The 17,602-nt window shown below is 35.0% G+C and overlaps 1 protein-coding gene across 1 annotated transcript in view; it reads right to left on the bottom strand.

Annotated features, from left to right (window-relative positions):
• LOC127871572 (gem-associated protein 5-like) overlaps positions 1–17,602 on the bottom strand; it is a 202,335-nt gene that overhangs the window by 132,301 nt on the left and 52,432 nt on the right. The window contains exon 18 of the mRNA XM_052414633.1: positions 17,315–17,407. Coding sequence (XP_052270593.1) covers positions 17,315–17,407 — 93 coding nt within the window. The remainder of the gene's footprint in view (positions 1–17,314; positions 17,408–17,602) is intronic.

Below are 17,602 nucleotides of genomic sequence, written 5' to 3' on the forward strand. Positions count from 1 at the left end.
GCACGCAGATGTCCATTAACCAAATATCTTGTACACATTCAAATATTATAAAGTGTCAATTATCAAATATTGATTCCACCGCAATTGTGATATATGTACATTTACTTGAAAGCGCAGCATTTTGTGGGTAACTGATCACTCAGTATGTCATGCAAATAAATCACTAATTTTGAGGCAAAATGGGCTATCGATACACACAAATGTTTGCTGATAGCACAGTCTGGCTTTCAAATTTTACAAAAAATTTACATATAATCGAAACAATGCCATAAGATTTTGAATTCTACAGAAAAAAATCATACTGTTAATTAGTGCTGTATATTTGCACCGTGTAAAAACTATCAATTTAGTATAATTTGCCATGTATAGAGTCATAAATAGTATAACTGTGTTGTTCATATTCACATTTCTACTTGAATGTGATGAATGTTTCTTTTATTTCTTTTTTCATTTTCGATTTTCTTTTAACAAACAGGGAAGGTGCATATTCATATAAGTATTGATAGTATAAAAATGCGTACATATGCAAGGACTTCAAAAACAAAAATTGTTATACTGAAGAAAAATATCAACAAATGATGCTCATGAAACATTTTCTCAGGTTTCTTAATTTACTGATCATGTAAAAATGTCAATGTATAACTCTTATTTTAACAAGCAACATCAAAACCATTTCAAAAAGATAACTTCTAGTGATATGCTGTCATATTTTACGTCTAATAAACCAGCTGATTGAATTTATAGCTCTTAGTTATTAAACAAACCAGCTCATTTACATAATTTGAGCCAATATACACTGTATGTAACTTAATTGTTATTCGACATGCACACATTCAATATACATTCTGCCACAAAACCATATGGGGTTTTCCATCACAATCAGCTTGTTTATGTGGCAAAACAGTCAGTAGGGGTTTAAACCCCTGGTCACCTTCCAGGTTTTAACACATAGTGATTAAAGAAAAGTGGCTTTAAACATAATGCTTATATGACCTCTTTCACCTTAATAAGTTGCTGTCTAATCTTTTGTTATTGAAAAAGCAATAAACAACTACAGAACACTAGAGTGTTAACAATGTTTACTAATTAGCCAAATAAGGAAAAACACCCTGCCCCCTTGGTCACCATGTTTTTAAACAGACCAGAACCATTTTGGAACTTGTCAAAGATATCATAACAACAAATGTTCTAACCAAGTTTAATGAAGATTTGACATTGTGAATTCTTGAGTGTTCACAAGGTTTTACTATAGCCATATAAGGAAAAATTCCCCCGCCCCCTGGTGGATATGTTTTTCAACCATCCTGAACTGTTTTCGAACTGGTCCAAGATATCATCAGGACAAATCTTCTGACCAAAAGTCATGAAGATCTGAAAAAAATGTAGCCTCTAGAGTGTTAACATTAGGCAAATGTTTATGATGCACCACAAACGAAACACAATGAACAACGAACTAAAAGATTCGATCACAAAGCTCACCATCAGCGTGTTGTGCTCATTAGTGAGCTAAAAACAAAAGCCTTTATCAAATATAAATATGATAATATAACATCCTGTGACCTTTTTTTTTAAATACTTGTCTATTTTGTTTAAAATAGTCTGGTTATTATTAAAGCTCCAATAACAAATGGTGGATATAAATCATAAACTTAAGATTTGAAGGTTAACACCTTTGCAAAACATTGATTTTAATCTGTATTACTAATAATGTATTTAAATTAAGAAGTTTACAATTCAGTGTGACTTAAGAGTGATTTAGCGATTATGATGTGATTTAAGTTTGCAGACAACCAAATAATGGCAATTAAGCTCAAGGCTTTTCAACATAACAACTTAACCAAATAACAGGGTTGTATTATAGTGTATTGTATAAATGACAAAAACAAATGTGTATTGGTAGCATGAAAACATACATTTTAATAACCAAAAAAAAAAATTACTATAATGTTTTACACGTAATAGTAACTCCAAACTATTCATAAAACTAAATCAGGTACATACAAAATTCCAGACATCATTTGCATATGTATTTGCTGAATATATAAGACCCCATTTTTTGTTAAATAAAATTCCATTTTTTGTTGTCAACCCAGACTGAAACAAGATATGTGTTTGTCAGAAACACTATGTCACCTTCTGTGCCGCTTTGAAGCTATATATTTGACCTTTGACCTTGACAAATGACCTTGACCTTTCACCACTCAAAATGTGCAGCTCCACGAGATACACATGCATGCCAAATATGAAGTTGCTATCTTCAATATTGCAAAAGTTATGACAACTTTTACCTTGAAGGATGCCCTTGACCTTTGACCTTGACGGATGACCTTGACCTTTCACCATTCAAAATGTTCAGCTCCGTGAGATACACATGCATGCCAAATATCAAGTTGCTATCTTCAAAATTCAAAAAGTTATGACAAAACTTTAACAATAGTTAGTTTTAGGAAAGAAAAATACAATGATATTTGACCTTCAACCTTGAAGGATGACCTTGACTTTTCACCACTCAAAATGTACAGCTCCATGAGATACACATGAATGCCAAATATCAAGTTGCTATCTTCAATACAAATGTATTTAAAAAGTTATCAAACTTTAACTAAGGTTAAAGTTTTGGGACACACACAATGACACAATGACACAATTTATGACAAACAGACAGGCCAAAAACAATATACCCCTGATCTTTCCATCTGGGGTTATAAAAATACTTTTATGCCATAACATCTGCTGACACATACTTTTGTCATTCTGATTAATCATTAGAAAAGTAAACTTGGTCTAAAATCAATATATTTTTACATTAATCATTTGAATTAACCAAGACACAATGTTTACTTTCATTTTTTTACTGCCTTGAACATTTCTGTTTTTCTTTCAATCCATTATTTGGTTTCACTATTCATTGTAAGTCTCAAGTTTTCGTACTATAATTATTCAAAATGTTGCTTAATTACTAAAAATTCTCAAGATTCTACATAAAATACAAATCAACCTTAAAGGCCCCATAAACACTCAAAATCAACAAATATTTCATAAAATATTGTAAAAAATACAGTTAACACATAAAAAAACCAGTGTTCCTTAAAGAAATAGCCAAAATTTTGTAAAATATTCTTTCATTTCGAGTGTTTATGGGGCTAAAAACGCATAAGGTGATGATGTGCATAAAATAACAACTGTAAAGTGGCAGGAATATTGCAATTAATTATGTCTGCCAATGAAATCTAAAGAAACCTAATTGGACTTGATGGTGGAAAGGGCAGCTCATGACCAGACTTCAGTAAGAAACCTGTCCAGGTACTAAACATGCCAAGTATATTGCTGCAAGACATAATGATATTCATCTTTGGCAGTCATATGATGGTCAATATTTGTAGTATATGTATCAAGCTGGTAGCATAAATCTCTCAAATACAGCCTTGAGGGCAACTGTGAGGTATGAACCATAATACACATAATAAGTAGGAATGAATTAGTGCTGTGAACTGACGACTGACCGTAGTTTCCTTACTGAATTTTACAACTTGTCATGTATTAAATTTTAAAACTAGCCTTGTTTAAGAAAACATTTCTTTAAAAGTTCATACACATTGGTTAAGATTTTGTAATACTTAATAGGCCTCAGCTTATATTCCTGAATAGGCAATACTCCACTTTAACTATAAAACATAAATTGATCTTTTTTCTTTTAGCAATGCCATTATCCCAGAAATTTGTATTCCTGTCATTATACCAGCAGGATTTCTTTCATTTGAATAAAAACGGTCATCACAATCATAACAAGATACTGAATCCAAAGTCATTAATTACACAGAAGACAACAAAACATTATTTACCAGCTGACATGTGCAATTATGAAAGAAATAATAAATAACTTACCATTTCATAGAGATCCAACCATTTTACTTATCATGATGTCCGCACTTTTCCAATAATTTCTACACTAACCATAAACAGTTCATCATAAAAATACTCATGTTCTGATTATATACCAATACTGAACACCTGACTCACTCAAAGCCTTTTTTAAATTCTACAGCGCACAACTATAAAGCTATTATCAACGAAACAAGCACAGGGCAACAGCTTATTCATTAAGTGTAACTCTTCTTATTTGCTTTCAATGTTTTGTTCTCTTTGTTGGGTATAAAATGTATACTAATTTAACCCATTCATGCCTAACGTCCTGAAAAAAGGACATTGCAAACAGCGTAGACCCAGATGAGACGCCGCATAATGCGGCTTCTCATCTGGGTCTGCGCTGTTTGCTTAAAGAAATTTCTGTAAGAAATATTCTAAATATAGAAATAAATATACCAGACACCCCTACTTTTGGAAATAAATTGATCCAATTTAGAAGGATGGGAGAGTCCACTGGGCATAAATGGGTTAAATATCCCTAATAATGTAATCTAATCTGTAGTCAAACTGTAAAAGACAGCATTAGAAAGACTTTTGCTTAGGCAATGTAGGAAGATTGAAATTTTATAAACACAATTAATAATGAACATGAGACTTCTCATACGAAAATGGGTCTTAATGCAGCCAGCATAGCTCCAGAACAGCCTGCACAATCATGCAGTCCGGTCTGCAGGAGCTAAGTTGTCATCTATAAATTCACACAAGTTTATTTGTCTCATAAGTGGATACGGTAGCTCCTGACCAGACTGTGCAATTTTGCAGTTTCTTGTGGAGCTGCCTTAGCCCCAAATGGTGTTAGACCTATTTTCGCATGACGCGGCTTGTATAACCACATATTCCACAGTCTTTCATGTAACTTTCTTTCTAATCACTTCCTTTATATGCAAAACAAGCCTTTCATTGCAAATTAATTACCAAAGTACAAAAAATGTTCAATAAAAACTCTTACATAACACTTCAGTATCTTGTATATTTTCTCATTCTGTATTTTCAAACACGACTTAGCACATGACAATTAAAAAATCCACGCAATTAATCATCAATAACAGTTAACAGTTACATTTATTTTAATGTTTCATAACATCCAAAAAAGCAAGCCACCGACAACAGGAAGATGAAACTTCACTAAAATAAATCATTAAGTCAAATGACACTTTGTTGACTAGGCGGGCAATAGTTCACATATAAAGCATACAATAAAATATAGTTGCAAGGTATATATTTGTTTTCCCTCCAAAAACTACCGAACTACAATCCAAACAAGAGCACAGCCACTTGGCCAATAATAGGGCAGCATGGCTAACAGGAGTATAGAAGTAGAGCGCTCAGCCAGGTGAACCGAGGTTTGGTTCAGTGACTATTACATTGGTTCTGCATGCAGCGTAAGTAATTGGGAGACAAAAGACTTATTGTGGGTAGAATGACTCTAATAGTAGTCCAATAATACAGTCCAACACAATGAAGTAAATATTATCAAGGTAAATACTATCAAGGTAGCATGCCTGTTGTTTTTATGTCAACTTTGTTTTTCTAACACTATGATCAGCTAGAATAATCAATGGGAGTTATTATTAGTCATGCTGCAACAAATGGACATAATTATGTAATAAACATGATATTACAAGGGCAAATGGCACTTACCAGCTTAAATAATATACTTGCTTTTCTTTCAAAAATTAATACAAACATACAATCCCAATCCAATAAAAAAAACTGTAAAATATATGTGCTTTTTAATTCAAAATAATATTGAAAATGATAACACACATTATTATTTTTTCCGTTTCAATTTCAAATTAGGGGTCTGTGAATGAGCTTTAGCCAAAATTGCATTGATCTTTAGAGCATCCATTTTTAAACAAAGATTTTTGGCCTAATAATGGATTTGCTTCACAATTAAAACAAGAGATGTCTTTGTCAGAAACACAATGCCCCCTATTGTGCCGCTTTGATTTTTTTTTTACCTTTGACCTTGAATGATGACCTTGACCTTTCACCACTCAAAATGTGCAGCTCTATGAGATACACATGAATGCCAAATATCAAGTTGCTATGTTCAATATTAAAAAAGTTATGACCAAACTTTAACGAAGGTTAAAGTTTTAGGAAAAAAAAGAAAAGATATTTGACCTTTGACCTTGAAGAATGACCTTGACCTTTATTTTTCACCACTCAAAATGAGCAGCTCCATGAGATTCACATGTATGCCAAATATGAAGTTGCTATGCTCAATATTGCAAAAGTTATAAAAGTTTAACCAAGGTTAAAGTTTTGTGACACACACATACAATGACTGACACAATGACAGACAGACAGACAGACAGACAGACAGACAGACAGACAGACAGACAGACAGACAGACAGACAGACAGACAGACAGACAGACAGACAGACAGACAGACAGACAGACAGACAGACAGACAGACAGACAGACAGACAGACAGACAGGCAGACAGACAGACAGACAGACAGGCCAAAAACAATATACCCCCGATCTTTCAATCCGAGGGCATAAAAATATTTCACAATGAAACAATCATGCAATAACTTCATTTTTTTCCAGGCACTTTGTGAAATTAACCATAATTTGAATATGGTAATCACAAATGTTGACTTAATGAGCGAAATAATGTTAATATAAACATTAAAATTGCTATAAAATGAGAGTGCACATGACATACTTGTTGCTTTAGAAACAAATGTTTCTCTTCAAATGTTCTCTTTAGGAGAATAAATAACATCACATCATATGACTTTTATTACAGTGATTGTTTATGTAAATAATTGAACCAAACATGCTCATTCTACACAATCTGCAAATGAACCAAGTGTCTCAAATTCTATAGAGTTAGTTATCTGAAGTAATAGTAACAGCTTAAATTGACTAAGTAAGGGAAGCAACTCAAAATTTTATGTATGACTATAACATCAGAGTTTAGAGTGCTATATTTAACTAAAATAGAGAACACCTATGTACACATTTGATCTGATTCAAAGAATTCTATGCCTTGCGCTGGGAAAACTGGTCTTAATATACGTGCGTAAAGTATCGTCCCAGAACAGCCTGTGCTCTCAGCAGAGGATAATCAGGAACAGGAATGTTCAGCCTAGACTGGATTTCTGTTTACAAGAGACTTCATTTTAATTAAACATTTCATAGAAGCATAAAGTATCATCCCTAACTGAACGGGGACGTTTACCTTGTGCCTGTTGTTTCCAGATCGAGGCTATATTCACCCTTTACTACTTAATAGCCCCGTCACACCAGACTGGCGTCCTTACAGCAACCTAAGACTGTGTTTCTGAAAATTTCTGATTGTCGTGGTAAGAACGCCAATGACTTTTTCGGTAAAAATGCTGTTTTCAGCCTTCACGTCATACCAGCGTCCTGGTTTATGGTGTTCTGCGCTTCCTCACGGCGTCCTACATACGTCCCTGGCGACCTTACCGCGTTCGTACTGCGTCCTTACATCGACCAAAGCCAACCATACGGCGTCTGAGCGGCGTCCTTGGCTTTCTTACTGCATTCTTATTGCGACCATAGTCGTTCTGAGGACGCAATAGAAATACAAAGGACGTACTTATGTTGCAATAAGGTCGCCATACAGTCGCATTGCAGTCAAGATTATTTTCTGTGGGTTTGAGCGGCGACCATGTTCAAAGTGGTCGCAGTGGGCTCTTGTCCTGAGCAATTTTCGGCATCCTCACTGTGTCCTTACTGCATCCCTCGGGCTTCTATGGCATCCTCACTGCGACCTATGTCGCGGTATGGACGCAGTAAGAACGCTAGTCTGGTGTGACGTGGGTATAAGAGACGTATTTTGACACATTTGTAGTCCCTTAGAAAGTTTAAATTAATTAAAGACCTTTCTTCCCACATTCAAGTTTTTAAGGCTCCATTTCCAACCCATAGATACTGATGAGCAGCAAACATTACATAAAACCTGAACAACAGACTGCCAGTTACTCGCAGGCTATTCTGGTTTTATGCTGTTTGCAAATAGCATAGCCATTTTCACTTTGCTTCTGAGTGAGAAAGGTTTAATGCTTTTCTTTGTAATATTCATTCAATTGCCGTTAATGTCCTTTGCATTTTGCTTTGTTATCACATGACCCATTTGAGAGGAGCATGACTTGTCAGTAAAAAATCAAATATCAAGCAACATATGGTTTGGCTATTCATTAAGATGTTCAGAATAGCATTAGATTTCTGTCCCCAAACAGAAACTTTCCCTAAGAGATATTGGAAAACAGTATTACACTGACATCAAATATCCTTATAATCTAAACAAATTTCAATAATGCAATAATATAAATATTACCACAAAAGCATTTCATTTATTTGTGCTTTTACAAGCTCTAAGTTATTTTTCTTACACAAAACAAGGAAATTCCTTTGAAACCAAATTATTTGAATTGTGTTGTTTTTTTAGTTATTAGGAAAAAATGTATCAGTGTTTGCTCTTTATTTTTATCCGTGACTTTGACGTTGAGCCCCGCCTCTATATACAGTCAAATAAGTCTTTATATATGGTATCTAAGTATAAAGTTCCTTTACAGTATTTATCCAAAATTGCATAAGACTTTGGAAAAAACAACGCTATACATAAATTCTTCGGTACAAACAACCCTGGTTCATTTTACCAACCAATGCCAGTTTCATCAAAATAATATCAATTTACATTTTTTTATAGGATTATAAATGGGTCAGCTTTGTTTTCTATCAGCTGGTCAATGGGATTTTCCAAAAGCTACCCTATTCTGGAAATTTATTTGAATCCAGATCTCAACAATTTTGGATAAACCCATCGAAACAAAGCTGGCCCAATTTATAAATGGAGGGTTAATTTATAAATAAGTAATCTCTACCATATGATCTCAACAGAATTTACTTGTCCAGAAAAATCACGTACAATTGTAGATTTCATGGTGGTGAGACCAATATCTTGTTAACTCTTTCAGTACTGGAACCGAAATTTTGAAGGCCTTTGCAAACAGTTAAGATCCAGATGAGATGCCACAGAACGTACTGGTGTCTCATCAGGATCCAAACTGTTTGCTACTTTAATTGTATTCTTTGAAAAAAATAGAAGAAAATGCTTATTTCAGAAATTCAGCAGACAACATTTTAGCAGACGACAAATTTCCCAGCATGCAAAGAGTTAAAACATGACCCTCAGTGATCTCTTGCAGTGAGTAAACAACACTTAGATCATATATCTTCCACCCATTCACAATGAACTACAGACAACAAATATCTTAAATAACAATTTGCCCTAAAATCAATAACTTGGAGCCTAAACTTTGTATTAAGAAACAACAATCAATGTCTAGGATGTGTAATATTACACAACCTCAATTGATTACCTTAATGGCACAGCACTTCAGCATAACAACTTTAGTCAAAAAAAATATATTTGTACAGCAAATTGCTTCAATATGAAGCCCAATTAATGCTGATGGAGACACATTGGCTTTGCATAAGGTAATAATGATGCTTTACCAGTATTGCCTTAGTTACCTTAAGAAATATGGCCCTTGTTTTAGCTGGCTTTAGTTTCCACTAAACGGTGTACATTTCAGATGACGATGGCTGATGTATCACTGCATACTAGTGTATCCTCATTACATTTTGATAGCAGATACAGCAAGCTCAACTGTAGACATATATCAAAAGAAATAATCAACTGCACAAGGGTGGTCCCTGATGGCTTGGATAGAATAACAGCAAAGTACCAGAGTCAAATTGCAGCACCCCAGTATCAAGTACAACAGTGTCAGTTGAATATGACTAAGGTGTCAGTAACAAAATTAATTGAATCCATTTATGCCTAGCATCTAGAAAAAAGGCCTTGGCAAACAGCGCAGACCCAGATGTGACGCATGTATAATGTCACTTTCCACTCTTTGACAACTGTGTCCTTTGCCTAATATACTTATCAACTTATTACATTCTCTCAATGTCAAGAATTTATCATATTACATTAACTTTAACTGACAATATACTTATCTATAATCTATGCGCGTCTTATCACGTAGAAATTTATGACAGGAGAGAATATAAATGGGCATGGTAATTGTTACGAAACTGTAAATTTCCTTGGTAAGTTGATGTAAGCCCCAAAGTTTCCTATGATAATTTCAGTAATTAGTACATTAATAGCGAGCCACTGATATAATAGGCAACTTAATACACTTTCCAAAAACTGTTAAATGCATAAAAAAGCAAGCAGCTACCAATTAGCCATGTGTGTTAAATTAAAAAAAAACTGCTATCTAGTTCAGTAGTTCAACTGCCACTTGCCAATATCTCCATAGCAACTGACGCTTGCACTGGTAAGATGTTTATCTCGTGACTTTCACAACATCATGGCAGCAATTGTTTTATTGACAGTTATGAAATCTTTGATTGTTATGATTGAAGTGGTTGTTGATAGCTATCACAATTGACCTTGAAGAATGTTACATAGCCGTCACTGTTTTGCGTGTGGGTGTTATTTGCTGTTAAAATATAAAGTGAAATCATTCAGGAGGAAATCAATGTGGTCGTTTCATTATGGACAGGGACCGCTATTAAAAGGTGGTCATTTGGGCAGGTTCAACTGTATTTTGAAGGCCAAATGATCCTTCTACAGATTTCTTAATGTATAAATATCTTTGACACCAGTGATCAATGAATACACTAAAGTTCCCACATGAATGATTAAATTGGTGTTAAGATGTTAACAGTTTGAGACTTGTTGGTCTTTGCTCAATAGTTTTCCACATAGCCATAAACATGCGAAAATACTTATCACGACAGAAACCCACTAGGTTATAACCAGTCTAAAATACTTGTCACCACAGAAACCGGGCACTGGGTTATAACCAGTCTAAAATTTGCCCTCCAGATGAAGAGAACTCTACGTAAACCTACCAAACTACATAAACAAGAGCTCTGAAACATAATTGTGACCTTTAGTGTTTACAAGGATTTTGTATAATATAATGAAAATTTGGACAATCTAAGGGCAATAATTATGGCATTAATTATGTGATACATATAAAACCAATCTTTTCACCAAGTTTCATGATGATTGGCAAAAAATGTGACTTCTAGAGTGTTCACAAGCTTTTTTTACTATATAAATATGAGAAAACTGCCCCCCCCGGCAGCCATGTTATCATCTGACTGGAACCATTTTCAAACTGAACTCTCATAAAAAATGTGACTTCTAGATAGAGTGTTCACATGTTTTCACTATATACATATAGAGAAAAATGCCCCGCCCACTGGCGACCATGATTTTTCATGGATCTGAACCATTTTCAAACTCGTCTCGGATATCAATAAAACCAATGTTTTGACCAACTTTTATGATGATTGGGCAAAAATTGTGACTTCTAGAGTGTTTACAAGGTTTCTCTTTAGCAAAATAAGGAAAACTGCCCCCCCCCCCCGGCAGCCATGTTATTCAACTGACCGGAACCATTTTCAAACTCAACTCTCATATCAAGAAAACAAATGTTCTGACCAAATTTCATGAAAATTGGGCCAAAAATATGAATTCTAGAGTGTTCACATGTTTTCACTATATACATATAGAGAAAAATGCCCCGCCCATTTGCGGCCATGTTTTTTCATAGATCTGGACCATTTTCGAGCTCATCCAAGATATCAATAAAATCAATGTTTTGACCAACTTTCATGATGATTGGGCAAAAATTGTGACTTATAGTGTGTTTACAAGGTTTCTCTATAGCGAAAAAAGGAAATATGCCCCAACCACTGGCGGCCATGTTTTTCAACGGACCGGAACCACTTTTGAACTCAACCAACATATCATTAAGACAAACATTTTGACAAAGTTACATGAAGATTAGGCATGAATTGTGACTTCTACAGTGTTTAAAAGTTTTTTCTTTTTTTTGACCTAGCGACCTAGTTTTTTCACCCGGCACAACCCAGTTTCGAACTCAACCGAGATTTCATTGGGACAAAGCTTCTGACCATGTTTCATGAAGATCGGACAATAAATGTGGCCTCTAGATGGACAGACGACGGACAAAGACCGGTCAGAAAAGCTCACCTGAGCAATCAGGTGAGCTAATAACACACACATAAAATAACAGACAGACAGGCCAAAATCAATATACCCCCCCCCCTGATCATTCGATAGTTTTTGCTTGTTATCTATACATGATGAAAGCCATGCAAGTCCTAAAGAAAGATCTTAAAAGAAAGCCGGCTTATTGCATGTCTGTAACATGTTGTTCCAGATTAGTCTATGCAGTCAACACAAGCTCATCTGGGACAACACTTTCTGTCCGTGTACAGAATTTTTTTTCAGATTAGTATAATTCCTTCCAAGGATTAATTCCATAAAGGCATTCCTGTCTAAGCATTTGTGAACCGCACAGCATAATCCGGGATGATACTGAAAATGCTAGCATATATCCTGATCTTAATGCATTTCTTCACCTAACATACATAGATAACCTACAGGACACGCTCATCAAGTGTACAATAACATACGGATTAAATGGTGAAATATGTAACTATATATTTATTAATAAACATACACATATATTAAGAATTGATTTAAATATAAACACGCAAAGGCAACAAGAGCACCGCATAACGGATGCCACGCTCGGCTGCGAAAGCTTGTCAGAATTTTTTGTGTGTTTTGTTTAGAGGTCACAGTGACCTTTGACCTAGTGACCCAACAATAGATGTGTTCGTCTATTTATCATTTGACCAAGTCAGACATCACTGACAACCAGGGATCATATTTTCCCGCAACATCAATCGGTCCGGATTTAAATGGGGAAAAGTGTCCGAAAATTTATATTCGAAATCATGACAAATTACGTCAAAATATATGCCATTGATTTTGCTATTAATGAAGATGGTGTAATAAATGTACAAGTTAAATTCCCTTAGGCATTATCTTTAAACGGAACATACTAGTTTTCTCATTTTGTTTTATCATTTGCTATTTCATTGACATTGGTTGTTTCGTGTGCTGTTTTATCTGACTGTTTTCATCGTTGTCAATATTATTAGTCTGCGCAAATCTACCGATGTTTTAAATCGTTGTCAACTTGATAATAGCTTACAAACATGCATTGAACCCAACAAATGTCTGTGCGAAGGTTTGTTACTGACAATAACAAAACCAAATATTTAAGAAATAATTCATGTTCGTTATAGTTTGTAGTCGAATAACCCACGGCCGATAGTAATGATGCGTAGGGATTATATGATTTGAAACCACGCATCTAAACTTTCGGTCGTGGGTTATTCAACAACAAACAATAAAGAACACGAATTATTTCAATTCTAACACGATTTTTACTGAAGATTTATACAATGTAAATTATTTTTCTTGTGTACTATTTTATGTGAAGTTCCGCCCATAAAAATAACTTTCAGCTGTTCTGTCGATCAGATCCGCGACTTTTATTTATTTATTGCCGAATTATTACGCTGGTGGAAAATGTATCGGCATATTTTGTTTAATTACAGCGCGTGCTTTCAGTGTATAAGGTCCGCCCACAATTATTGCAGAATATCCGATTTTCTTTTTTGTTTATATGACAGTTTACTGTATCATGCATGAAATGCACAATTTCCACGAGGATAACATCGAGGTTTGTATCTCCTAAGTAACTGTCAACGATTTTATCCTGGACACGGACTCTAGTATACACTCTGTGTTCTGGACGAGTACACCTTACGGACCGATTGTGCTAGGTATAAGCCAGTGAAATTATCGATTGATATTGACACGGGGTTATTCACCCGTGACTAATACACAGCCGCGCGAATCTTAGCTGCTTGGGGCCATACTCTGATACTAGTCGGTTGACGTGCAAAAATCTGGTCCTGACCGGTTTAGAAACTGCAGCGAATGGTTTATCACACATAATCGAGATAAGAATGTAATTAGGGTGTGCACTGTGTAATCGATTTCATGAGCAAACAGAATCAGACCGACTGTTTGGGATTTTCAATCGGTCTTTCATGACCTCAATCTGTCCAGAACCGACAAAACCGACAAAAATATGATCCCTGCTGACAACCAAGGCCAGTGGTTTATCAAAGAGATCATAGCCAGAGTTCATCATGTATCTATGGACATAAGTCCACAGGTATGTAATGAACAATACTATTGACAACTAAGTACATGAAAGAAATGATAAGTATATCATTTAAAACAAGAGCACCGCCTTGCGGGTGCAGACCGCTCATCTATTTTCTTTTAAAAGGTGAAGGGACTCTCATTTTCAATCACAAAGGGGGGAGGGGTGGAGTGAAGAGGGGTGTATAGTGTGGGGGAGTGGACATTTATTACATTATCTTCCAAAAATGCGGAAAAAAAAAAGCAAAAAAAAATAAAATGACCTTGCCGTTGACCTTTTACCACAATGTGTTTGTCAGAAACACAATGCGGCCTATAATAACTGTGCCGCTTTGATTTATTTAACAAAAATATATACGTGGGCAGGTCAGATAACTATGTCCATTTAAAGCTTATTACTTCCCTTGATGTTTCTTTCGACCCTAGACCTTGAAGGATGATGTTCACCTTGAAATTTTACCACTCAAAATGTGCAGCTCCATAAGATACACATGCATGCCAAATATCAAGTTGCTTTCTTCAATATTTAAAAAGTTATGGCCAATGTTAAGGTTTCAGCACGACGCCTACGGCCGATGGCGAGCTGGCTATGACAATAGCTCAGGTTTTCTCCGAAAACAGCCGGGCTAACAATATTTGAGCACAATACAAGACAAACGTTATTAAAGTTATCAACCAGAAACAAAAACTCAATGTCTCTTCTTAGTAGTAAGTATTCATGCCGACATGGCAGGTAATTGTATTCTAAAACTAGCTCAGACAAAATTAATAATCCAGAAAATCTTGCTGCATTTAACATGACTTTCCTGTTAATATTTTTCTGAAAATAGTGTTTCTGGTTTTAGTTTCTGAAACTTGTGCTAATATCTAAATACGGCTCATGAGAAGAATACATATTAATGCTTACTAAAAGTCTTTTGACAGGTTCATGCATACACAATGTTTCATTCATATTTGCACTTATTAAATGTCAGGGCAAGAGATGGGATAATGTGAACATGAAAGTAAACAACAACAGATGTCCTTATGCAAGATTCTTTTCTAAAAACACATTAACAGAGGTTTCTCATATTGGCATAAAAGTTAAAATTGATACCAGAACTTTGCTACATTTATGTTATTTGGTCTTCAGTTTCAAAGTTTGAATACAGCTATTAAAGCATTTTATTGCACTAGCGCAATGTCGGGTAATTCCGACAGTCATCTAATTTCGACACTTTTCACAATATTTATCAGACTTGTCTTTCATCATCATCATCCTGCATGATTTCCTTATAAAATGTGACGTAGTTGGTGTTGTGACATCAACAGATATTACATCTCTCTATATCAAACGTCTCGCTGTTTGCATGTAAGCGAGTCATTAAAAATACGTACATTGTATTACTAATTAAGCGAATCTTTATAGCATTATGAGCTTATTGTCAATTACGACCCTTTATGATTTCGCTGTATTTCGGGTATTTGTACAAGTTCTAGTATAAAATTTGTTTCACTTGGCATTGTATTTGTGCTTGAATTGCGCCAAGCGTTTTTTAAACTATGATTTGTGGGGTGTCGAAATTATCCTCAGATTTTATACGATGGTGGGTAATTCCGACACTCCAAATGTTTTAAAGCATTCCCAGCGCATATGGAAAGATAGATTCGTTAAATAGAATTACTGTACTCTTTAAATGGTTGACGCAGCTTATTGAATATTATATTTAGCTCTCTCTATATTTTGTCAAGCAGATTATATCAAATTAGAGCTATTTAAAGATTGTGAAGGTTATTGATTAATGACATTGTATTTTTTTTACTTAACTATATCGTTAATTGGATCACCTGTGATCACCGCTGATTCTTCACGAGATATTTCAACTTTAGTTGAAATTCACAACGAAACTTTTAATGGAAATCAAATGATCTCAATGTTGTACCCGCTACGAAATTTTTATTTACAAATAAATACACCCATGCCAATTTTCGCGCGCTTTTTATCAGGACAAAGAAATTCATTTATTTCATCTAGAAGTTGCTTACCGAAAATAGATGTACCCGGCGCGTGCAAACGTGTAAGGTGACTTTCGAATGTTGGAATACAAATGTCTTGTTTGGGCGCTTATTTCATCAAATCTTTAAATAGAATCATATGCCGAAATTCATTTGATACTTTCAAAAAATTGCAAACGTTTATGTTTATGACATTCTTTAGCACTCTTATCGTCTCTTTTACCCTCACATAATTTGCTTTAAAAATGGAAATCGGGCATATATGGGGTTATCGAGTAATGGATAAAGATGGGAGAAGTAGCATGTATGCGATAGATATAGTTGACACATATGTATCGGAAGCGTTTTATTGTCGCCAATATATTTTAAATATTTATCACATCCGTTCGACCACCATGTACATAAAAATAGACTTTATTTATTCATTATCACTTTTAAATGAAAGGGATCAATTCAATACGTTTATGTTCAATTATTTTTAGCGTTAGTCTATGGCAAACAGCCCCCGGGACATTTGATCTAAACACCCATCGCGGGGTTCATATTGGTAAGCTAACAGTAAGATGAACACCGCGGCGAGTGGCGTTTGTTTAAGTACACAGTGTCTGCACTGTATATTGAGTCAAGTGGGAGCAAAATACGAACTTAAAATGCAATTAATTTATAATTCTCTGATTTGCAATTAACACTAGTTTAGTATAATCCTTTTTATTTAAGCTCCATTGCATGGAAAGCCTACGACTTATTGAGACACTCTCCTGATCGCTAGGCGGACACCGCATCCACTAAACTACCGCAACCTAATTAACACTAGACATTAAAGAGATCGTGAAATTCTATTTATTGAGAGATACAATGTAAATAACTGATAAAAACAGTTGTTGAAAATTAATACAAAGACAACTGTCGAAATTAGCTGCTAACTGTTGAAATTAGCCTCTTACTGTCGAAATTACACTCCGCCGCATTTAGTTAAATCGCTTGAACTTTTGAGTTATGCCGGCAACAATAATAACGTTTGTTAGCAAATATCAACAAGTCAAAACCGTGTTTTTCATTAAGTTTGGTCACTTGAAGGGTAATTTCGACACATCAGGACTAAATCAAATTTTACTCTTAAGGTGTCGAAATTACCCGACTTTGCTCGACTAAATGGCAAATATAGTGACCACCAAGAAGTCTCTGACTTTCAACACCAACAAGCTTATAAATATGCATTTATATTTTTTTATGTTTAATGATCTAAATGTCCTATGAACTTGTACCTTCGACATCTAAGCAAGCATATGCTGCCCTCCTGTCTAGGAACAGACCAAGGTGTGTCACATCTGCACTGGCCTTCACTGCTTCACCGTCACCTGAAAATAGAAGTGCATACATTAAAAACATGGGGTAAATGGGAAGGTTACCACGTCTTGACCCATCCTATCTTGTCTGCTTCACTGTCACCTGTTAATTGGAGTTCTTACATTAGATTCAAAGGGAATGAGAGTGAAATATAACCAGTGTAATGCAAAAATGGGTCTTATACCATATGCTCCCAGTGAAGCTCC

Source organism: Dreissena polymorpha, chromosome 3 (genome assembly GCF_020536995.1).
Source record: "Dreissena polymorpha isolate Duluth1 chromosome 3, UMN_Dpol_1.0, whole genome shotgun sequence".
Classification (NCBI taxonomy): Eukaryota; Metazoa; Mollusca; class Bivalvia; order Myida; family Dreissenidae; genus Dreissena; species Dreissena polymorpha.